The sequence below is a fragment of the Mastigoproctus giganteus genome, chromosome 12, assembly GCF_048544385.1.
Source record: "Mastigoproctus giganteus isolate SK-2022 chromosome 12, ASM4854438v1, whole genome shotgun sequence".
NCBI classification, from domain to species: domain Eukaryota; kingdom Metazoa; phylum Arthropoda; class Arachnida; order Uropygi; family Thelyphonidae; genus Mastigoproctus; species Mastigoproctus giganteus.
Window position 1 is genome coordinate 160678592 of NC_143586.1, and position 26641 is coordinate 160705232.

Here is a 26641-nt window from a genome sequence, read left to right on the forward strand (position 1 = left end):
GGAAGCCAGTCTGACTGCACAATTACTGCCAGGTCTTTTTCATTTTCCACTACCGAGTGTAGTACCATACAGTTGATACATTACCCTGGGATTACTGCTACCCATATGCAGTACTTTGCACTTGTCAATGTTAAATTTCAGTTGCCACTTTTCACCCCATCTGCCTAACTTTTCTAGATCCTCTTTCAGTAGCATATCATCATTACTGTTATTAACTACCCTGCCAAGCTTTGTATTATCTGCAAACTTGGACATTAAACCTGTGATACCTTCATCAATATCATTGATAAATATAGAAAAAACTGAACCATGGGGGGGGGGACTCCAGTAATAACATTAGTCCACGAAGAGCAGTGTTCGTTGATTACCACTGTCTTCTCCCACTCAGCCATTCCTTTATCTATAGCAGCAACTTGCCATTAATGCCACACTGCTCCAGTTTGTACAACAGTCTTTTTATGTGCAACAGTATCAAGAGCTTAACTGAAATCTAAGTATATGATATCAAAATTATTTTTTGATATCATAGATATCCAGTCAGATTGGTCAGACAAGATTTCCCCTTAACAGATCCATGCTGTGTCTGAAGTATAAATGCAACCTTGTCTAGATGATCCAGCATTGCTTGTTTTACCAATGACTCCATTATTTTCCCTGGAACAGAAGTTAAATTAAGAGGTCTGTAATTACTCGTGTCACCCTTTGATCCTCTCCTTTGTGAATTGGGGATTAATTTGAACATCTCCAGTCTGTTGGTTCCTCCACTGAAACCAGGGATGTTCTCATAATTATGGCTAAGGATTTGCTTACTTCCTTTGCTGCCTCTCTTAATAAAATTTGGTAGATCCCATCCACCCCAGGTGCCTTTCTTATGTTTAACTTCAAAAATTTCTCTTCCACTTTCCCCGCTTATTACAAAATCATTTAGCTGTCTGTTAAGAGTTTGATAAACTTTTGGCCTCCACTTCCCTAAAGAATTCCTTGTGTGTGTGAATGTAGATGCAAGTGTCATTCAGTGTCTATGCTAAATGACATTCAGTGTAGATGTGATTCAGTTTGTCAGCAACCAGAGCAGGATCATCAACAGTCAAACCATTGATATTGAGTGGATCAATTTGATTCATCCCCTTTTTCTAGTATTTATGTAAATAAAGAATCTTTGAATCTTTCACCAAAGATTTTTCATAATCTGCCTTTGCTTGCCTAACTTTCTTTTTGACTTGATTACAGAGTAGTTTATATCTCTTGTAAGCTTTTGTGTCAACAGATTATATATGCATACTGTGCATTTTTCTGGTCTCTGCCATGAGTCTCAGTTCATCTGACATCAATGTTGGATTGTACCTTAAACAGTAATTCTTACTTCTTATGAAATGGTTAGTAGCATCTATGGTTAATGCCTTAAATGCTTCCCATTTAGAATTTGCTTATGGTAAAATCATCAGTTGGTCCCCCGTACAGAATTTAAAAACTGTCTGAGACCACTTTAATTACATTTATGGAAGCAAAATACTTTTGATGGTAGTTACATCTTTAAGTAAATCCCAAATCAGTACACTGTGATCACTGCAACCTAGTAGTTATTTTATCTGCAGATTCTTAATGCATGAATAATCACTGCTGATGATCAGACAAAGATTATTACTCCCTCTTGTTGCCTCTCTAACATCCTGCTAAATGTGTGAGTGACCAAGTCACAAGTACTAGTCAATATGTACAGGTTTGCAGGCGATATGAGCATTGGTAAGGTTGTCAAGGACGGTATGTTAATGCAACAGGATCTGGAAAGGTTGAGCAGATGGGCTCATCAGCCATTTTCAATCCACTGCAGGATGAAGGCCTCTCCAGCAACTTTCCAATTCCTTCTGTTTTGTGCAATGGCCATCCATTTACTACCCACAAACTAATTAATTTCATCTATCCATCGCCGTTGTTGTCTTTCAGGTTTTCTCTTAGCTCCTCTTGGGTACCATTCTGTTATTTTCTTAGTCCATCTGTCATCATGTCTTCGAGCTATGTGTCCTTTCCAAGACCATTTTAGTTCTTTAGTTTTGATAAGAATGTCCTTTACTTGAGTTTGGTGCCTAATCCATGTGTCTCTCTTCTTATCTAACAGTCTGATTCCCAATATAATTCGTTCCATTCTTTGCTGTGTAGTTCTCAGCTTCTCTTCCATTCTTTTGGTGAGTGCTCAAGTTTCACTTCCATAAGTCATGGTGGGAAGTATACATTGGTTCATTATTTTATGTTTCAGACAAATTGGGATATTGCTCCTCAGTATGTGACTATATTTCCTGAATGCTGTCCATCCAAAATTTATTCTTCTCTTGACTTCCATCCATTTATCATTATTACGGCTCATGACTTGTCTCCGATAAGTATATGACTCCACCTTTTCAATTACTGCTCCTTCAATCATTATATCCATTTATGTGGCATACTTCTTCATCATTACTTTTGTTTTAGCCATATTCATCTTTAGTCCAAAATCCTTACTAACTCTGCATAACTGATTAAGATTTTCCTCCAATTCTTTGGGATCGTGGCTTATGACCACAATGTCATCTGCAAATTGTAAATGGTTTAGGTACTCTCCATTCACATTGAAGGTAGCATTCTCATATATTTTCTTCAAAATCATAATATATGGGGAATCTATGCCTTGTCTTTCCAGTCCCCGAAACATTGCCTTATGTTGTATGGAGTCAAATGCCTTTTCATAATCCACAAATGGCAGGCATAATGGTGTTTTTTATTCATTTGCTTTCTCCATTAGCTGTGACATTAAGTGAAGGTGATCCATAGTTGAGAATCCTGTCTTAAAGCCAGCTTGCTCTTTCGGTTGATTCTCATCAACTATTCTTTCTAATCTTAGTAATGACCCTTGTGAACAACTTGTAGATGTGGGATAACAAGCTAATTGGTCTGTAATTTCCAATTTCTGATTTATCTCCTTTCTTATGCAGCAAAACTATGATTGCATTATTCCACTCCTTAGGTGTCACACATTTTCTAATGCATTTTGTGAAGAGCCTTGCCAGTTTTTGTGTCATGTCTCTTCCTCCCAATTTTAACTTTGGCCCGAAACATTATCTTATGCTGTATGGAGTCAAATGCCTTTTCATAATCCACAAATGGCAGGCATAATGGTGTTTTTTATTCATTTGCTTTCTCCATTAGCTGTGACATTAAGTGAAGGTGATCCATAGTTGAGAATCCTGTCTTAAAGCCAGCTTGCTCTTTCGGTTGATTCTCATCAACTATTCTTTCTAATCTTAGTAATGACCCTTGTGAACAACTTGTAGATGTGGGATAACAAGCTAATTGGTCTGTAATTTCCAATTTCTGATTTATCTCCTTTCTTATGCAGCAAAACTATGATTGCATTATTCCACTCCTTAGGTGTCACACATTTTCTAATGCATTTTGTGAAGAGCCTTGCCAGTTTTTGTGTCATGTCTCTTCCTCCCAATTTTAACTTTGGCCCGAAACATTATCTTATGCTGTATGGAGTCAAATGCCTTTTCATAATCCACAAATGGCAGGCATAATGGTGTTTTTTATTCATTTGCTTTCTCCATTAGCTGTGACATTAAGTGAAGGTGATCCATAGTTGAGAATCCTGTCCTAAAGCCAGCTTGCTCTTTCGGTTGATTCTCATCAAGTATTCTTTGTAATTTGTTAGTAATGACCCTTGTGAACAACTTGTAGATTTGGGATAACAAGCTAATTGGTCTATAATTTCCAATTTCTGATTTATCTCCTTTCTTATGCAGCAAAACTATGATTGCATTATTCCACTCCTTAGGTGTCACACATTTTCTAATGCATTTTGTGAAGAGCCTTGCCAGTTTTTGTGTCATGTCTCTTCCTCCCAATTTTAACAACTCTACAGTAACTTCATCTTCCCCCGGGGGTTTCTGATTCTTCATTTTCTTCAACGCATGTTCTACCTCATCAGGAAGGATATCAGGTATGTTGTACGTGTTATTAATTTGCGATCCATCATCCCCACTGTTGGCATCTTTCCCTTGTATAACTCTTTATAGTAGTCTTCTGCTATTTGAATTATGCCTTTTCTGCTATTTATAAGTACACCGCCGACCGGGCTAGCCGAGTGGGTAAACTACCTGCCCGGCAACCCAAAGGTCGCGGGTTCGATTCCCGCCTCGGGCTTGGATCAAAGTACTGCAAAAACCTTGGGAGGTGCAATATGGCCACAGAAGCCGATGCGCCAACAACTACCAAATCAAAAAAAAAATAAAAAAAAAAATATAAGTACACCATTGCTATTCTTCAGTTTCAGTATCATTTGTCTTTTTGTATTACTGCTCATGGCTGCTGATTTAAATCCTTTGTTTTCCCTTAATGCTTGTTCTACTTTTCTTATGTTCTCTCTGAGTCTCTTTCTAATGGCTTTGCATAACTCAGTATACTCAGTTTTCTCCTTGTCAGTGTTTTTCTTGCTCTTCATTTGTCGTCTTCAGGTCATCATGACAAAGTGTTTCTTGACTAAGTGGTGGCAACTGATGTTTAACATTGACAAATGCAAAGTGCTGCATATAGTAGTAACCCCAGAGTAGCATACCAACTGTTCGGAACTACACTCAGTATAGTGGAGAATGAAAAAGACCTGGGGGTTATTGTACAGTGAGGTATAGTTTTCTGAGGCTGCAAGAGTAGCTCATGGAGGTCTTGTCAATGGTAACATTGATAAGGAGGTTATTACCTCCTTGTATAAGGCAATGGTCAAGCCACATGTTGAGTACTGCATACAGGTCTGGAGTCTTCATTTTAGGAAAGATGTAGAGCTGCTGGAATGAGTACAGAGAAGGGTATAATATTGTTATCCTTTTTTATCGAATTGAAACAAATAGGTTTGCTGTTACCAAGAAAGGCTTAAGTTTTGCAAATTGCAGTTCTGGAGACTAGGCACCTGCGATTGAATTGATTGAGGTGTATAAGGCCTTGAATGGTTTGAGCAAGCTCAATGCTGTGGGGATTCTCCCTCTTGCTCAGAATCTGCACCTAAGGGGACACAAATTCAAATCGAGGAAAGGCAGTTGTAGAATAGTAGTGTGGAAATTTGCCTTTAGCCGGCAAATGGTTGATTGCTGGAACAAACTTCAATCTATCGTTGTAGTTGACAGCATAAATAAATTCAAGGCTGAACTAGACAAATGTTTGGAATTAATGGATGGGTGAAACAGGAAGGGTTTTTTTTTTTTTTTTTTTTTACTAATGCTAAATATTTGGAAAGTTCAAATCCCCCATTATAAGACAAATTGAATTACCTCAAAAACAAATTTCGTTACCAGCTTAAAGATGAACACCTAGAAGCAATTTTGTAAATATCTGTAACCTGACAACACCAGATTTTGAAATGCCAATGTTTTATTTATTTAAATATTAAAAAGTATGTTAGAATTAAATTTTCTAAATGTGCTTATTATGTTAAAGTTATTATATTTTTTTATGTTCACTTTATTATATCTCCTTCCTGGCCATGTATTTTCTTATTTTTTATTTATTTATTTTTCAATGCACAATTATATAAAAGTGCTTGCTTATAAATAAAAATATTTTTAGCCAGCAACAAAAAAGGTTAAAGGTCGTTTGGCCTGCACCTGTTCTAAAACAAACTTTGCTCATATGGCATCCTGCAGCCCTTTCAAGGATGGCTAATTGATTACTTTAATGATAGTGTCACAGGGTATCATGAAACAGAATGCTCTCTAATATAGGCATTCCTGAGAGAGGAGTTCCTCACAGAAAGCAAGCAGATTAAGTTGCAACCTAATCCACTTGCTTTTATAGAAGTAAGTACTACTACTTGCTGCTGGACTACTTTAATCTCCAGTCTCTGATTACGTTGTAGAAACATGGTTGATATTAAACTCCTTTACTACATACTGATAGGAAGCTATACCTCACCTGAATCGCTAAAGAAGATGCAGCTTAATTGTTCAGTGACTGCAATCCTTATAAGGGATGTCTTCAAGCTCATGCTTTCCAAAACAGTATGGGAAAGATCATTATCATTAATAGACTAATAAATATTATAAATTGGACTGAATTATGTCTGTCAAAAGCTGAGACAGCTCAGAAGGGCTATCTGAAGTACCCCTGTTTCCAGGACTGTTGTTATTGTAATGGTTCCTTTTTTTTTTTTCTTTTTTTTCCCTTTCCCTCTTTTTATAATTGATATCTATTTATTATTGTATATTAATTTAATATTTATGTTCTGTTATCTTGAAATCTTTATCGTATACTGTTGTGTATGGTGTTACATAACAGTATATGATAGAGATTTCAATATAACAGAAAAAAATAAAAGAAGATAACAGAAAGAAATAAAATAAAAACCACGAATTACAGTCGAACTTGGTTGTAACGAGCACGGAAATAACAAGATCACGGTTGTAACTAGTAAAAAGCCATAATGATTTTAATTTATGCATATTCTCATACAATCGCTCACTGTTATAACGAACATACAACACAGATATACCGAACAAATTTTGGTAACTCAGGCAGTTGAAAAAAAGCCAATTCCAGGAATAGACAAAAATGAAAACAGCAACTTAGCTTTTATGACCACCTGCATCGCATTGCATTAGCTGCTGGTTTTTGATCTTGTTATTTCAGGGACAATAGTGCATTGGCGTTTGTTGCATTACCCTATTTACAGATTGTCTTGTATTCACTGAAACATAAATTTATGGGACTTCTAAGAATTTTGTAAATGGGACTTCTAAGAAATTTATATGCATTTAGGGACTCCTAAATTGGGAATTGTTTTCCAGCAGCATGTTCGAGAGGCAACCAGAGAGAGCAATACTCTTGATCTGTTTATCAGCAGTGATCATTCGTATATTAAGAATTTGCAGATAAAGGAACCACTAGGTGGCAGTGATCACAGTGTACTGATGTGGGATTTACTTAAAGATATAATTACCATCAGGGGTAAAGGAAAGGGTTTTTGCTTCTGTAAAGGTGAGTAGAGTGGTCTCAGAAAGTTTTTAAATTCTGTACAGTGGGATAAACTGATGATGTTACCAAACAGTAAATTCTAATTGGGAAGCATTCAAGGAATTAATTGTGAATGCTACTAAAAGTTTCATACCTATTAAGAATTATTGTTCAAGGTTTAGGCCTAAATGGTTATCTAATGAACTAATGAGACTTGTAACAGGGAAGAAAAATGCATGGGATGCATATAAATTATCAAGCGACTCAGAAGCCTATGGCAGATATAAGCTAGTCTGTAATCAGGTCACAAAGGAGGTTAGGCAGGCGAAGACAAATTACGAGAAATCTTTGGCAAAAGATGCTAAGAAAAACAGCAAGGATTTCTTTACTTATATAAACCATAAAGGAAGGGGATGAATCTGATTGGTCCATTTGACATCGATGGTTCGACTGTCGATGATCTTGCTCAGATAACAAACAAACTGAATGAGTATTTTGCATTCTACATTCACACATGAGCAATTATTAAGGTTTGAAAATAGCAGAAGGTTATCAAATTGTAGCAGCATACTTAATGATTTTGTAATAACTGAGAGCAAAGCGGAGGAGAAATTGTCAAAGTTAAACATAAGAAAAGCACCTGGGGTGGATGGGATCTATCCAGTTATATTAAAGGAGGTGGCAAAGCAACTAAGCAAACCCTTAGCCATAATTATGAGAGCATCCTTGGACTCAGGGGAGGTTCCCACGGACTGGAGATGTACAAATGTATCCCCAGTTCACAAAGGGGGGATCGAAGGGTGACACGAGTAATTACAGACCAGTTAGTTTAACTTCTGTTCCAGGTAAAATAATGCATTGCATGATCATCTAGACAAGACTGCAGCAATAATTCAGATAGCATGGGTTTGTTAAGGGAAAGTCTTGTCTGACAAATTTGATAGGATATTATGATGTGGTTACAAAGGAACTGGATGCAAAAAATAATTTTGATATCATATATTTGGATTTCAGGAAAGCTTTTGACACCGTTGCGCATGGAAGACTATTGTACAAAGTGGAGCAGAATAGTATTAAGGGTAAGTTGCTACAATGGATAAAAGGATGGTTAAGTGGGAGAAGACAGAGGGTGGTAATCAATGGGTGCTGCTCTTCATGGACTAATGTTATTAGTGGAGTCCCACAGGGTTCGGTGTTGGGTCCACTGTTGTTTTGTATATTTATCAATGATATTGATGAAGGTATATCAGGCTTAATGTCGAAGTTTGCAGATGATACAAAGGTTGGCAGGGTTGTTAATGACAGTAATGGCAGTGTGCTACTGCAACAGGATCTAGATGATTTGGGCACATGGGCTAAGAAGTGGCAACTGAAGTTTAACCTTGACAAATGCAAAGTACTGCATATGGGTAGAAGTAACCCCAGAGAAACATACCAACTGTGTGGTACTACACTTAAGGCGGTAGAAAATGAAAAAGACCTGAGAGTAATTGTGCAGGCAGATATAAAGTTTTCTGAGCAATGCAGACAGGCTGCCAGGTCAGGTCATGGGGTTTTGTCAATGAAATATAGGAATTTTGTTAGCAGGGAAAAGGAGGTGATTATCCCTCTGTATGAGGCAATGGTCAGGCCACGCCTTGAGTACTGCATACAGGTCTGGAGGCCTCATTTTAGGAAGGATGTAGATTTACTTGAGTGTGTACAGAGAAGGGCAACAAGATTGATGAGGGGAATGAAGGTGAATGAATTAAGTTCTGCAAATTGCAGTGGCTGGAGACTAGGCACCTGCGTGGTGATCTGATTGAGGTGTATAAGGCCTCGAATGGGTTGAGCACGCTGAATTCTGATGGGATCCTTCCACTTGTTCAGATTACGAACATAAGAGGGCATAAATTCAAATTAAGAAAAGATAGATGTAGAATAGATGTGCGGAAATTTGCCTTTAGTCAGCGGGTGGTTATTTGCTGGAACAAACTTCCATCTGTCGTTGTGGAAGTTGATAGGTTGAATAAATTTAAGGAGGAATTGGACAGGCATTTGGAGGGAATGGTGTGATTTTTTTTTTTTTTTTTTTGGCTGATGCTGCATAAGCTCATACACATGCTTTATTGCATCACGTGCCACTACTACTACTACCATTAGCATTAGTAGAGGCATATGATGCAAGAAAGCAAGCTTATTGAGCATCAGCCAAAAAAAAACAAACAAAAAAAAACACCACTCCGATTTCACCACTCCGTTCATTCGAAATACCTGTCCAGCTGAGCCTTAAATTTGTTTAGGCTATCAACTTCCACAACAAGTGATGGAAGTCTGTTCCACCAGCCAACCACCCGCTGGCTAAAGGCAAATTTCCGCACATCTATCCTACATCTGTCTATCCTCAGTTTGAATTTATGCCCTCTCAGGTGATTATTCTGAGCAAGAGGAAGAATCCCATCAGCATTGAGCATGCTCAAACCATTCAAGACCTTATACACCTCTATCAGATCACCTCGCTGGTGCCTAGTCTCCAGACTCTGTAATTTGCAAAACTTAAGCCTTTCTTCGTAAGAGCACCCCTTTGTTCCATTCACTAATCATGTTGCCCTTCTCTGTACTCGTTCCAGCAGTTCTACGTCCTTCTTGAAATGAGGCCTCCAGACCTGTATACAGTACTCAAGGTGTGGCCTGACCATTGCCTTATGCAAGGGAATAATCACCTCCCTATCCCTGCTAGAAAAATTCCTGTATATCATTGACAAGACACCATGAGCTACTCTTGCAGCTCTTCTGCACTGCTCAGAGAACTTCATATCTGCCTGCACAATTACCTCCATGTCCTTTTCATTCTCTACCACTGTCAGTGTAGTACCACAGAGTTGATACGTTGTTCTGGGGTTACTGTTTCCCATATGTAGTACTTTACATTTGTCAATGTTAAACTGCATTTGCCACCTCTCAGCCCATCTGCTCAACCTTTCCAGATCCTGTAGCGTCAGTAGTGTCCTTAACAACTCTGCCAACCTTTGTATCGTCAGCAAACTTGGACATTAAGCTTGATATACCATCATGAGTATCATTTATAAATACAGAAAACAACAATGGACCCAACACTGAACCCTGAGGAACTCCACTAATAACATTAGTCCACGTTGAGCAGTGTCCATTGATTACCACTCTCTGTCTTCTGTCACTCAACCATCCCTTTATCCCTTGCAGCAATTTGCCGCCAATGCCATACTGCTCCAATTCGTGCAGCAGTCTTCCATGTGCAACAGTATCAAAAGCCATTCTAAGATCCAGATATATAATATCAAAGTTATTCCCTGCATCCAGTTCTTTTGTGACTACATCATAGTATCCAATCAACTTGGTCAGGCAAGACCTTCCCTGAACAAAACCATGCTGTGTCTGAGCTATAACTGAATTCTTGTCTAGATGATCCTGCAGTGCTTCTTTAACCAGTGCCTCCATTAATTTTCCTGGAACAGAAGTTAAACTCACAGGTCTATAATTACTTGTGTCAGCCTTTGATCCTCCTTTGTGAATTGGGGTTACATTTGCACATCTCCAGTCTATGGTTACATAATTATGGCTAGGGGTTTGCTTACTTCCTTTGCTGCCTCCTTTAATATAACTGGATAGAGCCGATCCACTCCGGGTGCCTTTTTTATGTTTATCCTCAACAATTTCTCCTTCACTTTCCTCTCAGTTACTACAAAACATCTAGCTCACTGCCAGTGTTTACTTCACCTACGGCATTCCCCTTCCTGAATAACTCCTCATGTGTGAATGTAGATGCAAAATACTCATTTAGTTTGTTAGCCACCTGAGCAGGATCCTCAACTGTTGAACCATCAATATCCAGTGGACCAATCTGATTCGTCCCTTTCCTTGTTGAGTTTATATAGGTAAAGAACTCTTTTCTACTTTCCTTTGCATCCTTTGCCAAGGATTTCTCATAATCTGCTTTTGCTTGCCTAATCTTGCTTTGTGACCTGGTTACAGACCAGCTTATATCTATATGATAGGCTTCCATTTCACCCATTAATTTGTATGTATCCCATGCATTTTTCTTCTCTGCCATATGTCTCATTAGTTCATCTGACATCCATTTAGGCCTGACCTTGAACAATATTTCTTAGTTGGTATGTAAAGCCTGGTAGCTTCCAAGATAAGTTCTTGGAATGCTTCCCATTTTGAATTTGCTGTTGGCAACATCATCAGTTGGTCCCACTGTATAGAATTTAAATACTGTCTCAGACCATTGTAGTCGCCTTTACGAAAGCAAAAATCCTTCCCTTTACCTCTGATGGTAGTTACCTCCTTGAGTAAATCCCACTTCAGCACACTGTGATCATTTCTGGACTTCTAAGAACGTTGTATGCATTTCCGGACCTATAAGAACGTTGTATGCATTTTGGGCTTCTGAGTATTTTGTATGAAGATCACTTTACTATAATTTTAAAGTAAAATCAGTTAGAAACAAACCCTTCCTTTGGAAACATGTCTGCTAACAAAAGAAAGTGTCTCTTGATTTGCGAAAAAGTCAAAATTATTCTTGAATTGGAACGTGGTGCAAAAAATGTTGAAGTGTGTGAAAAGTTTTCTTTGGCCTCTTCAAGTGTATCAACATTGTGGAAGAATAAAGATGTTTACATATCAGCACTGGAAAAGAACATAACCGAAAAAAAATATTTAGAAAGTGCGAGATTACAAGTGTTGATGAAGCATTGCTTCAATGGATCACTACACAAAGAAGTGCTGGATTTTCAATAGATGGTCCGATCTTGAAGGCTCAAGCGGAAAAATTTACTGAAAAATTTGGATGCGATGATTTTGTATGTAAAACGGTTGTCTGGATCGATTTAAAAACCGACATAACATCGTTTATGCAAAAATTAGTGGAGAATCTCAATCTACAGATCCAATAATGAATGAATGGATTGACCATGTTTGAGCAGAAATCAGGAAAGATTTCAATGACATATATCTGCAATGCCAAAAAAACAGGACTTTTTTATAATCTGACACCTGACAATACATTTAAATTCAAAGGGGAAAAATGTGTTTGTGGAAAGAATCAAAGGCTTGCTTGACGATGCTCATATGACAGGAACTGATAAAAAAAAAAACTGTTATCGAAAAATCGTTAAAACCTCGGTGTTTCAAAAATGTAAGGAAACTTCCTGTGGATTACACTGCAAACAGGAAAGCTTGGATGACTTCGGATATTTTTCAGCAATACATAAATGATTGGAATAAGGAGCTATTCAAAAAGAAGAAAAATATTTATTGTTAGTTGATAATTGTCCTGCACATCCCCACATTGAAAATTTGTCCACCATTAAGCTGGTGTTTCTGCTTCACAATGCAACATCAATTTTACAACCAATGGATGTAGTTGTAATCAAGAGTTTGAAAGTTTTTGTAAAAGATTTCTAGTTCTACATCTGATCAGTCAAAGAGAACAGAAACTTACCGAGTCTATATCGATATTGGAAATTTATTGAATAATGCATGGAACAATGGTACTTCGACAACCATATCGGATTTCTTCAAGAAATCAAAATTAAATTCAAATGAAATTTCAATCTTAGATGAAGATGATGGAAATGAAGAAAACAACTTACTATTATCCGAATGGTTGCTACGTAACAACGTTATAGGTTTTAATACAGATAACATTGATGAATTTGTACGAGTCGATGGCAACTTATTAATTAGTGGTCTTCCTACAGAGAGTGACATTGTAGATGCTGTGCTCAACAAAGATGATATAAAGACTATGATGACAAGTGGAAGTGAATCAAAATCAGTGCCGATAATCTCACAAGCTCAAGGTGCAATGAACACATTAGTCAATTTTTTTGAAGGAACTGAGGCAAGTAATGAGAATTTTAACGCGATCAGTGTTTTAAGATGGGAAACTTAAGAAATATCAAAGTGAAATTTTTAAAACAAGCATCAATTTTAAGATTCATAAATAGAGACTATTGACATGATGTTTATTATTAAACAGTATTGTTTTTAATTACAAAGAAATAATTGTTTAGTATTAAGTGTATTGTAGTTTATACAAGCATATTAATACAAATAATATGCAGATATATACTTATATTATTTTTTTCTCTAATATTTCTTTTGTTTTTTGAATCTATCTTTTTATCAAGTTTTCGAGAATTTAAAAAAATAGGAGGTAGATTTAACTCATCACTGATATAAAGTGTTCGTTGTCTAACAGCCCCGGGGGTTTCCTTATCTCAGCTATCACTGATATAGTGAGTAACGGTTATAACGAGGAAATTTTTTCGGTCCCTTGATGCTCGTTATAACTAAGTTCGACTGTATTACTGTTTGCTCTTGTGCCCGAAATATAACTTACATTAACTAACTTATTTAATGTGTAGTACTACTATTTAAAATGCTCTTTGCTTATAAAACTTGTTTTCTTAAATTTCCACAAAGGAATAAACAAACTAGATACCTTCCTTCTTCATGGTTTTTGATTTTGATAAGGGGGTGATAGAAGCTAAATTCTAGGAATTATTTATGCTGAAGTTTATTTATTTCATATTTAACTCAAAGTTTTGAAGGTAATAAGGTCCCTCTTTATAACTCTGTGTCTAGGCATTTATCATTGCATTTGTGCACACTCTCCTTAGCTTTTTTCAAAATCCAGCATTGTTCATTCATCTTTCTTGTTGGTAGTAATCAGTTTCTGTTGTGTGTGCATGTGTTCAACACAGCATCATTAAATTTCATTACTGACAGCATTATTATTATTTTGTTAATACTACATATATCACAGTTATAATATGCAAGATTAATTTAATATGAAATCTTTTTAAAAATTTTCAAATTTTTTAAAAAGATTTTATTAAACTCGTTGAAGGAGGCTTGAAGTGATGAAATGGACAGATAGGGTTAGAAATGAGAAAATGAAAGTATGATAAAGACTATAAGATAAAGAGGACAATTGTATTTGGTGTGGGCTGAGGTAGTAGTAGTAGTAGTAGTAGTGGCACATCATGCAAGAAAGCAAGTGTAGGAGCTTATGCAGCATCAGCCAAAAAAAAAAAAAAAAAAAATCACACCATTCCCTCCAAATGCCTGTCCAGTTCCTCCTTAAATTTATTTAACCTATCAACTTCCACAACGACAGATGGAAGTTTGTTCCAGCAATTAACCACCCGCTGGCTAAAGGCAAATTTCCGCACATCTATTCTACATCTGTCCTTTCTTAATTTGAACTTATGTCCCCGTAGGTTGGTAATCTGAACAAGTGGAAAGATCCCATCAGAATTCAGCGTGCTCAACCCATTCAAGGCCTTATACACCTCAATCAGATCACCTCGCAGGTGCCTAGTCTTCAGCCGCTGCAATTTGCAGAACTTAAGCCTCTCTTGGTAAGAGAATCCCTTCATTCCCCTCACCAATCGTGTTGCTCTTCTCTGTACACGCTCAAGCAAATCTACATCCTTCCTAAAATGAGGCCTCCAGACCTGTACGCAGTACTCAAGGCGTGGCCTGACCATTGCCTTATACAGAGGGACAATCACCTCCTTTTCCCTGCTAGCAAAATTCCTATATATCATTGACAAAACCCCATGACCCGCCCTAGCAGCCTGTCTGCACTGCTCAGAAAACTTCATATCTGACTGCACAATTACTGCCAGGTCTTTTTCATTTTCTACCACCTTAAGTGTAGTACCACACAGTTGGTACGTTTCTCTGGGGTTACTTCTACCCATATGCAGTACTTTGCATTTGTCAAGGTTGAACTTCAGTTGCCACTTCTTAGCCCATCTGCCCAAATTATCTAGATCCTGTTGCAGTAGCACACTGCCATTACTGTCATTAACAACCCTGCCAACCTTTGTGTCATCTGCAAACTTCGACATTAAGCCTGATATACCTTCATCAATATCATTGATAAATACACAAAACAACAGTGGACCTAACACCGAACCCTGTGGGACTCCACTAATAACATTAGTCCACGAAGAGCAGCACCCATTGATTACCACCCTCTGTCTTCTCCCACTTAACCATCCTTTTATCCATTATAGCAACTTACCCTTAATACCATTCTGCTCCAATTTGTACAGTAGTCTTCCATTCGCGACAGTGTCAAAAGCTTTCCTGAAATCCAAGTACAAGTCAAAGTCAAAGTATTTTTTTTGTAGTTTACTGGCGGTTTCCAGGGTGTCCCCTATGTCCGCCGTTCGTTAAGCTTAATTGTGTGCCAGCAGAATCGTTTTTTTAGTTCATCTAATTAAAATTTAAGTTTAAAGTTAAGTTTAAAGTTGAAGTTTAGATCAAATCGTTTGAATGTGTTTTAGTTAATTTAAGTTAATGTTTAGTGTTTAGTTTTAGGTTAGGGTTAAGTTAAGTTTGAGTAAAGTTTAAGTTCTGTTGTGTGTTTAAGTTGAGTGTTAGTTAATTTAGTGGGCAAGTTTGGGTTTGAGTTAAGTAATTATGAAGCTGGTTTTGACATTAGTGTAGGTTCGGTTTAGGTTTAAATTTAAGTTATAGATGAGTTTAAGTTTAGGTTGTAGTTTAGGTTTAAGTTTAAGCTTAGATTTGAGTTACTGTTTAATTAAAGTTATAAGTTTAATTTATGGTTGATGTTTCCTAATTTAATTTAGTTTTAAGTTAAGCTGAAGTTAAGTCGGGTTTGAGGTAGAGTTAGGTTTAATTTAATTTTAGTTTAAGTTTAGGTTGAATGTAAGATTTAAGATTTGAGTGTGATTTAATAATCCAAGTACAGCAAACCCCCGCTATTCGCGGTTTCGCGTATTCGCGATCGCCGATTTAATATAAAATGAAACCTAAAAAATGTGAATTTTAAAGCGCCGTGAATATTTTCCGCCATAAAAAAACATTGGAGTGGCTAAAATTATCTTTCCCGGTCAAAACAGCGCTCAGTGGGTGGGGGGAGAGGGGTGACAAAATCGCGAGCGTGAATGTTTCTCGCTAATCCTTGTTCAATATGTGTTATGCGCTTGTTATGGAAGGTTTCGTCGTTTGCTTTTAATTTATATGCTTATAAATTGAATAAATTTATCAATTTATAAATTGATATGCTTAAAAAAGTGATAAATCTACTGTTTTGTAGTGTAAAACAGACTTTTTCGAGTGTGTTAACGGAAGAAAGTGACTTTATTGTGGACAAATTCTTTCTAACCCCTACAAAAATATGACTACGAATAACAAGAGAAATGTGAAAATATGAAAGAAGGTGATGACATTAGCGAATAAAATTGAGTTATTAGATAAAATTTCTAATGATGAAAGTGTCTCCTCAGTGGCAAAACATTATAAAATCAATGAGTCAACGGTACGATCAATCAAGAAATCGGAACAAAAAATCCACGGTAGTGTCCGTGAAAACGCGCTAATTGCTTCAAAAATTTGCTCTGTAACTCGTGATGTTAAATTAGAAAAAATGGAAAAAGATTTAAATCTGTGGATAGAAGACCGAACTCAAAATAAAATTCCGTTAAATTCACTCATCATTCGTGAAAACGCAAAACTCCTTATCAACGCTTTAGCGAAACTGGTGATAGTACTGGCGGGATAGGTTTTTTAGCTAGCAAAGACGCTGGTTTGAAAGATTTGTTTGAAATTTCTAATAAATATTACATTTAATATTAAATTGTTTCTTATTTTCATTTCTATGCCTTATGCTTGCATTTCACTATGTACTGTCTATGTACATAGTCATATTATGAAGGTACATATAATACATAATTAGACAAAACTTTAGACTAGTTTTTCTTATATATTTCATACTTTGGAACGGAACCCCTTTATTACTATGGGAGCCATAATTCAGTATTCGCGTTTTCGGTATTCGCGGCATTTCTCAGGAACGTAACCCCCGCGAATAGCGGGGGTTTACTGTATATGATATCAAAATTATTTTTTGCATCCAGTTCCTTTGTGACCACATCATAATAAGCAATCAAATTTGTCAGACAAGACTTTCCCTTAACAAACCCATGCTGTGTTTGAATTATTGCTGCAGTCTTGTCTAGATGATCCTGCAATGCATCTTTAACCAGCGACTCCATTATTTTACCCGGAACAGAAGTTAAACTAACTGGTCTGTAATTACTCGTGTCACCCTTCGATCCACCTTTGTGAATTGGGGACACATTTGCACATCTCCAGTCCGTGGGAACCTCCCCTGAGTCCAAGGATGCTCTCATAATTATGGCTAAGGGTTTGCTTAGTTGCTTTGCCGCCTCCTTTAAAATAACTGGATAGATCCCATCCACCCCAGGTGCCTTTCTTATGTTTAACTTCAACAATTTCTCCTCCACTTTGCTCTCAGTTATTACAAAATCATTAAGCACACTGCTACAATTTGATAACCTTCTTCCATTTTCAAATTGTAATAATTCCTCACGTGTGAATGTAGATGCAAAATACTCATTCAGTTTGTTTGCTATCTGAGCAGGATCATCAACAGTCGAACCATCGATGTCAAGTGGACCAATCATATTCATCCCCTTCCTTTTAGAGTTTATATAAGTAAAGAAATCCTTGCTGTTTTTCTTAGCATCTTTTGCCAAGGATTTCTCGTAATCTGCCTTCGCCTGCCGAACCTCCTTTGTGACCTGATTACAGACTAGCTTATATCTGCCACAGGCTTCTGCGTCACCTGATAATTTATATGCATCCCATGCATTTTTCTTCTCTGTCACGAGTCTCATTAGTTCATTTGATAACCATTTAGGCCTAAACCTTGAACGATATTTCTTAATCGGTATATAAAGTCTAGTAGCTTCCACGATTAATTCTTTGAATGCTTCCCACTTAGAATGTACTGTTTGTAACATCGTCAGTTGATCCCACTGTACAGAATTTAAAAACTGTCTGAGACCACTGTACTCCCCTTTACGGAAGCAAAAACCCTTTCCTTTACCCCTGACGGTAGTTACCTCTTTGAGTAAATCCCACTTCAGCACACTGTGATCACTGCCACCTAGTGGTTCCTTTATCTGCAAATTCTTAATACACGAATGATCACTGCTGATAACCAGATCAAGAGTGTTACTTTCTCTGGTTGCCTCTCGAACATGCTGCTGCAGAAAACAATCATCCAATAAATCCACAAAAGTCTGACTAGTGTGTGAGTGACCAATCCACAAGTTCCAGTCAATATCTGGGAAGTTAAAATCCCCCATTATAAGACATTCTGATTTACTGGCCCACTCTATTTCTCTGTACAATTGTTCATTGTACTCATTCAAGTCATTAGGCCTATAACACACTCCTACTCTTATTTTTCCTTTTGCAGTGCTTATCTCACACCAAACTGACTCAACAGAGCACTGTTCATCTATATTAACTGGGTGCAGGTGAGAGAGTTTTAAGAGAATTAATTAGTGGGAGAAGTGATAGGCAAATGTCGAGAGGAAGAAAGAAACTTGAAATGTCAGCTGATTTGATAGAGGCTGACTGATGTCCTGAGCTGGAGTCAGAGAGAGATGGAAATGGGATTGAGTTATCATGGAAGTATGATTGTTTGTGATGGACCTGCTATGTGGCAAAAAATTCAGTAACATAATAGTAATAAGAAGAATAAATTAAAATTAAAAATAAGTAGTTCCAATACACGAGAAACACACAATATTGTTTTCTTGTAACATATCAGTCTATTATTACTTTCTTTTTTGGAAATGTGGTGAAACAAAAGATGTTGAACAATTATAATCGTTACAGTTTATAATAGATGGCTATCTACCATTAGAGCCATCGAGCTCCCAACAAGTGACTTACACCAAATTGAACAGAGTCTTCTCCTTTTTTAATCTCTCGCGAATAGATTAAAAAAGGACACAGTCAGCCAACAACATTCAAAAATGCTTCGAAAATGCACCATGGCCACCTAAATTGTCAAATGACTCCAATCAGATCTATTAATAGACTACATAACTTAGACATTTTAAGCAGTTATTAAAGTTAACTTCTTAAGTGGAATCCCAATCAGTCATGCCACTCTTAACTCTTCCAAAGGAGCTATCATCGAATGGGCCTTTTAAATGTTTTGGTTTGATCTGTAACTTGGTTACAGATCAAACCAAATTAACAAGTTGATCTGTAACTTGATTACAGATCAACTTGTATCTATCATAGGCTTCTGTGTCACGTGTTAATTTATATGTATCCCATGCATTTTTCTTCTCTGCCATATGTCTCATTAGTTCATCTGACATCCATTTAGGCCTAAACCTTAAACAATATTTCTTAGTTGGTATGTAAAGCCTAGTAGCTTCCAAGATAAGTTCTTTGAATGCTTCCCATTTTGAATTTGCTGTTGGTAACATCATCAGTTGGTCCCACTGTATAGAATTTAAATACTGTCTCAGTCCATCATAGTCGCCTTTACGAAAGCAATAACCCTTCCCTTTACCCAATTTTGTAATGAATTTTGTAAATTGATTTTGTAGCAGTTGATTTATAGTTCAAAATGCCTCATTATGGTAACTCATAAATAACCCATGGATTACAGAACATTTAAATTTGTCATTACTAGATATCAGATGACCATGCCTTCTTTATTAGGTGATTTGAAGCACTTACTGTTTTCTTTGTTATTTTCTTTTCTTTTCTTTTCTTTTCTTTAACACATCACTCACAAAAAACAAAAACATTTAACAACTATTTCAAGTCCCCTACTATGAAGAACTTTTATTGTTATTATTTATTATTATTATTTTTTTTTGGATTACATTGATACAAGTTTTTAACTTATTGGTACAAAAGCTATTTCTAAGAATTATTTACTCACTAAAGAAACATGTTCATTTAGTTTTGAGCTAATGTACTATTAGAATAAACACATTTTGAATGGATGTTCACTGCACATTTACTTTTCCAGTGCTGCTTGAATATACCTATAAAATATCCAGAGGTTTCTGAATTGTGGGAACTTAAATTAGCAAGATCCATTTAAGAATTTCTTATATGAACATTTCTTTCTTTAAAATTTAAAATAACGTGTAATTCCATTTTGTTATAACAATTTAATTGGGGGGCAAATTATGATACTTCGTTCTGATTTTTTTTAATGAAAATTCCAAACAAGAAAGATATTACAACCTGTAGTACTTCTCAACCTACAACCTTGTATGGGTTGCAGGTTATAAAGATAGAAACGATACTTGTTGTCATTAGTCTTGAATTTCTGTTGATTGTAATTTTTGGAAAATTCATGTGAAGGAAAGTTATTCCAGAAAACAGAAGTAGAAGGGGTAAATATTAATAGTTGTATCCAAATCATGCAAGGAAGCCACAGGCTTTTGCTGCACTGGCCTTAAAAAAAAAAAAAAAAAAAAAATGACAAGTAGATAAGAAAATACAAATTATTTGCTTCTCTCCTCACATACATAACCATCCAGTTGACGTTTGAATTTATTCAAACCATCAGCCTTAACTACCTATAAAGGCAACCTGTTCCAACAATCAATGACTCACTGGCTAAAAGAGAACTTCCTACAATCTAGTCTAAACCTCATTCCCTGTAATTTGAATTTATGCCCCTGAGTTCTGGAATTCTCTATAATCCTCTTCATTCATTTTACTAACCCACCCTCTCAAAGCATTATAAACCTCAACCAGGTCACCTCTGAGGTGCCTGGCTGCCAAACTCTGTAGCCTGCATAATTGGAGTCTTTCCTCATTTGGTTGCACTTTTGATAATCTCACCATTCATGTTGCCTGTCTTATTATTATTATTATTATTATTATCCATATGATGCAAGGAAGCCTGAGGCTTATGCTGCACCAGGAAAAAAAAAAGTTCCCGAGTAGCCCTGAGAGAGAGAGAGAGAGAGAGAGAGAGTCAAAAGTAGAAGGGAATCACCAAGAAAGGGAAGAATGATGATATCCAGCTCAGGACCCTGGGTGTGCCAAGCCCATACTCACCAGATGTGAGCCCCGGGGTTGTCTTTGTCCTATTGTCCTATTTCAAGTAGCTCAGTGTCTTTTTTCAGATGAGGTCTCCATACTTGAACACGGTATTCCAAATGAGGTCTTACCATTGACTTATACAGTAAGACTATGACCTCCATACATCTCTACAGGATAATTTTATATAAATCATTGATGGGACAGGCAACTTTTCTAGCTGCCTGTTTACACTGTTCAGAAAACTTCATATCTACCCATATTATAACCTCCAGATCTCTTTCTTCCTGTACTGTTTTTAATTCAACCCCACCAGTATAATTTGTGTATAATTTATTTTGAGGTTGCTATTCCTCAAGTGTAAGCATTTTGCTGCATTAAAAAAGAGCTGCCACTTTCTTGTTCATTCTTGCAGCCTGTTCAAGTCATTCTGAAGGAGTGCTACTTGGTACTGATCATTAACTACTCTACTCTACTAACCTTTACTTCATCTGCTAATTTTGACATCAAGTCCATTGTCAATGCCATTTATGAAAATCAGAAACAACAGTAGTCCAAGAACCAACGCTTGGGAAACCCCACTTCTGACTTTACACCAAACTAAAGAATATCCATTAATCACAACTCTCTGCCTTCTGCCCTGCAGCTATACAGAAATCCATCTTAGAAATATTCCACTAATCCCAACTTGTTCCAGCTTATAGAGTAACCACTCATGAAGGACTAAGTCAAATGCTTTTCTAAAATCCAAATAAACTATGTCAAAATTATTCCCTACATTCAGCTTATGAGTATCTGTGTCAGAATAGCCTACTAGTCGCATAGCATTACTAGGGCATATGATGCAAGAAAGTAAGCTTGTATAGCAGCAGTCCAAAAAAAAAAAAAAAAAAAAAAAGCACCCTTCCCATTTCACCCATCCATTCACTCTAAATGTTTCAAATGTTTGTCTAGTTCTGCCTTGAACTTATTTAAGTTGCTGACCTCCACTACAACAGATGGAAGTTTGTTCCAACTATAAACCGCCCACTGGCTAAAGGCAAATTTCCGCACATCTATTCTACAATTGTCTTTGCTTAATTTGAATTTATGCCCCTTCAAGTGAGTAATCTGAGCAAGAGGAAGAATTCCATTAGCATTGAGCTAGCTCAATCCATTCAAGGCCTTATATACACCTCAATTAGATCACCTCACAGATGATCTAATTTAAGTGTATAATTGGGTGCTTAGTCTCCAGTAGCTGCAATTTGCAAAACTTAAGCCTTTCTTGGTAACACCAACCCTTTGTTCCACTCACCAATCTTGTTTCCCTTCTCTGTACCCTTTCTAGCAGCGCTACATCATTTCCTAAAATGAAGCCTCCAGACCTGTATATATTACTCAAGGTGTCGCCTGACCATTTCCTTATACAAGGGGACAATCACCCCCTTATCCCTGCTAGCAAAATTCAGGTATATCATTGACAAGACCCCATTACCTGCTCTGGCAGCTGTGTGCACTGCTCAGGCAACTTCATATCTGAATTCACAATTACCCTTAGGTCTTTTTCATCCTCTACCACCCAAGTGTAGTACCACACAGTTGGTATATTTCTCTGGGATCACTGCTACCCATATGCAGTACTTTGTGTTTGTCAATATTAAACTTCAGTTGCCATTTTTCAGCCCGTCTGCCCAACTTTTCTAGATCCTGTTGCAGACCCTGCCAACCTTTGTATCATCTGCAAACATAGACATTAACCCTGATATACCTTCATCAATATCATTGATAAATACCAAAAACAAAAATGGGACCAACACTGAACCCTGGGGGACTCCACTAATAACATTAGTCCATGAAGAGCAGTGCCCATTGATAACCACCACTCTCTGTCTACTCCCACTCAACTATCCTTTTATACATTGTAGCAACTTGCCCTTAATGTCATACTGCTCCAATTTGTACAGTAGACTTTGATGTGCCACAGTATCAAAAGCTTTCCTAAAATCCAAGTATATGATATCAAAATTATTCTTTGCATCCAATTCCTTTGTGACTACATCATAGTATCCAATTAAATTTGTCAGATAAGACTTCCCCTTGCGTGATTCTGTGTCTGAACTATAACTGCAGTCTTGTCTAGATGATCCTGCATCGCTTCCTTAACCAGTGACTCCATTATTTTCCCTGGAACAAGTTAGACTAACAGGTCTATAATTACCAGTATCATCCTTTGATCCCCCCCTTTGTGAATTGGGGACACATTTGCACATCTCCAATCCATGGGGACCTCCCCTGAGTCCAAGGAAGCTTTCGTAATTATGGCTAAGGGTTTGCTTACTTCCTTTGCTGCCTCCTTTAATACGACTGAATAGATCCCATCCACCCCAGGTGCCTTCCTTAGATTTAACTTCAACAATTTCTTCCCTCACTTTGCTCGCAGTTATTACTAAATCACTTAGTTCCCTGTTAGAGTTTGATAAACATCTGGCTCTCTCCTCCTTGAATAACTCCTTGTGTGAATATAGATGCAAAATACTCATTTAGTTTGGCAGCTATCTGAGAATGATCATCTACAGTCAAACCATTAATATCAAGTGGACCAATCTGATTCATCCCCTTCCTTTTAGAGTTTATATAAGTAATGAAGTCTTTGCTGTTTTTCTTTGCATCCTTTGCCAAAGATTTCTTGTAATCTGCCTTCGCCTGCCTAGCCTCCTTTATGACTTGATTACAGACTAGCTTATATCTGCCATAGGTTTCTGTGTCTCCTGATAATTTATATGCATCCCATGCATTTTTCTTCTCTGCCATGAGGTGCATTAATTCATCTGATATCCATTTAGGCCTAAATCTTGAATATTTCTTAATTAAATCCCTGAAGGCTTCCCATTTATAATTCACCGTTGGTAACATCATCAGTTGATCCCACTGTTTAGAATTTAAAAACTGTCTGAGACCAATGTATTCACCTTTATGAAAGCAAAAATCCTTCCCCTTACCCCTGATGGTAGTTACATCTTAAGTAAATCCCACATAGTACATTCTGATCACTGCCACCTAGTAGTTCCTTTATCTGCAGATTCTTAATGCACGAAGAATCACTTCTGATAATCAGATCAAGAGTATTACTCTCTCTGGTTGCCTCTCGCACATGTTGCTGTTGAAAACAGTCATCCAATAAATCCAGAAAAGTGTTGCTAGTGTGTGAGTGACCAATCCACAAGTTCCAGTCAATATCTGGAAAGTTAAAATCCTCAATTATAAGACATTCTGATTTACTGGTCCACTCTATTTCTCTGCACAATTGCTCATTATACTCATCAGATTCACTAGGCCTATAATGTACACCTACTCTCATTTTCCCTTTCCCAGGCTTATGTCACACCATACTGACTCAGCATTGCATTGTCCACCAATATCAATTGGATGCACTTCCTTAGATTTTGTGTTTCTTAACTAACAGCATAATCCGGTGGTTTTTGACCTTTGTTAATAATGGCACTCCTAAGTAATTTATTTTATTTTATGGCACCCATACTCAATTTTCTGTCTGTTTGATCTGATTCTCTCTCTCTCTCTCTGTATATATACAGTATATATCTGATATTAAAAAAATGTTATATGATAGTTATTACAATAATATAACTGTAAACAAAATTGCAATATATAATAATAATTTTTTTCTTTATAGAGCGGTACTAAATAAACATCAATTATAGATCACCACAAAATGAAAAAAGATACTGTACACCTTTTTATAATGAAATAAATATATAAATTTTAAAAAATAAGTTTAAGTAACTTAAACGCAAATTACATGGCACCCTGGTTGAAAACCACTGGCATAATCCCTCCTCCCTTCCTGTCCTGTAGTACTAGTAGTAGTGGCATGTGATGCAAGAAAGCAAGTGTATGAGCTTATGCAGCATCAGCCAAAAAAAAAAAAAAAAAAAATCACACCATTCCCTCCAAATGCCTGTCCAGTTCCCCCTTAAATTTATTCAACCTATCAACTTCTACAACGACAGATGGAAGTTTGTTCCAGCAATTAACCACCCACTGGCTAAAGGCAAATTTCCGCACATCTATTCTACATCTGTCTATTCTTAATTTGAATTTATGCCCCCTTAGGTTCGTAATCTGAAGAAGTGGAAGGAACCCATCAGAATTCAGCATGCGCAACCCATTCAAGGCCTTACACACCTCAATCAGATCACCGCGCAGGTACCTAGTTTCCAGCCACTGCAATTTGCAGAACTTAAGCCTCCCTTGGTAAGAGGATCCCTTCATTCCCCTCACCAATCTTGTTGCCCTTCTCTGTACACGCTCAAGCAAATCAAAATCCTTCCTAAAATGAGGCCTCCAGACCTGTACACAGTACTCAAGGTGTGGCCTGACCATTGCCTTATACAGAGGGACAATCACCTCCTTTTCCCTGCTATCCATTGCTTTCCATTTCATCCATTGTAGCAACTTACCCTTAATACCATTCTGCTCCACTTTTTCTATCCTTTCTGTACATCCACAGATTCCAATACTAAGTTAGTTAATCATGATTTTCCCTTAACAAAACCATGTTTTCTGTTATTCAGAATGCCATATTTATTTATCAAAATGACCCTGAATTGCACTGTTAATCATTTCCTCTAAAATTTTCCTTACCATTATATAGTTACCAACTTTGCTCTTAGAACTGTCGTTCTGTATTAGTGATACATTGGCACTTCTCCAATCCAAAGGGATATCTCCCAAGTCAAAAGCTGATCCCATAATTAATTTCAATGGTTCAATACACTCCCTTGCAGCCGTTCTCAAAATTTCTGGGTATATACCATTGACTCCAGGAGCCTTACGTGCCTTTATGTTAGAAAGTTTTCTAATAAACGGTCATCTATAATTATTGAAATCACTAATTTTATATGACCCCACCTCTTCTCAGCATGAAGGGTCTTTCTTCAGTAAAGACAGATGCAAAGAACATGTTATTACAAGTAGAAATGGAATATAATCGTATTATATTAATTTCCAAGTAGAAATGAAATAATATAACTGTATTATATTAATTTCAAAGTAGAAATGGAATATAATTGTTATATTCCATTTCAATATAGCACATTTTTCATATGGATTGCAAAGTCCATCTCAGCTTCATAATACTTTGTTCAGATTAATTATTTCATAGTATTGTAAATAATTACTCAGTCATCAAGTGTAATTTCAACATTTATTTAAATTATATTGATTTTTGTTTTATAGGAAATAAAGATGTCTATTTTCTTGTGTTTTATTCTCTAAATTTCAATTTTTTTTTTTTTTCACATTTTATAAAGCCTAAAGAAATTAAATTTAATGGCCAATTCTCTCTCTGACTATGGGATTCGGAAATTGACTCTTCCTGTTAGAATGTTTGGCAGAGGACCGATATATCTGGAGATATTAGACCTTTCATGTAAGAAATTGTATAATACTGTCTTCTTTGTTTACATGACTTTTGCATAAAATAAGTAGAAATTTACTAAGATAGAATTTTTTTACTAAGATAGAATTTATGGGGTAGAATTTTTTTCAGCGTGGTCTGTGCTTGCTAATAGGAGAGACTGCTTCTACAGGGATGGGATACATTCAAGAGCTGCTAGAAGTCATCATGGATCAAGTAAATACATTGGCTGTATGTTAGGGTAACTAAGAGTAAGAACAGGCGCATGTATATTGCATGTACACCAATGCTAAAAGTATAGTGAATAAATTTGATGAATTTGGAGTGCTGATCAAGACATCAAAT

At 36.7% G+C, this 26641-nt stretch overlaps 1 protein-coding gene across 1 annotated transcript in view; it reads left to right on the forward strand.

The window, feature by feature from the left end:
- The window catches only part of LOC150077546 (leucine-rich repeat-containing protein 42-like), a 106764-nt gene that overhangs the window by 31816 nt on the left and 48307 nt on the right, over window positions 1-26641 (forward strand). The window contains exon 2 of the mRNA XM_090385938.1: window positions 26190-26308. Within this exon, the coding sequence (XP_090242064.1) occupies window positions 26190-26308 (119 nt within the window). The remainder of the gene's footprint in view (window positions 1-26189; window positions 26309-26641) is intronic.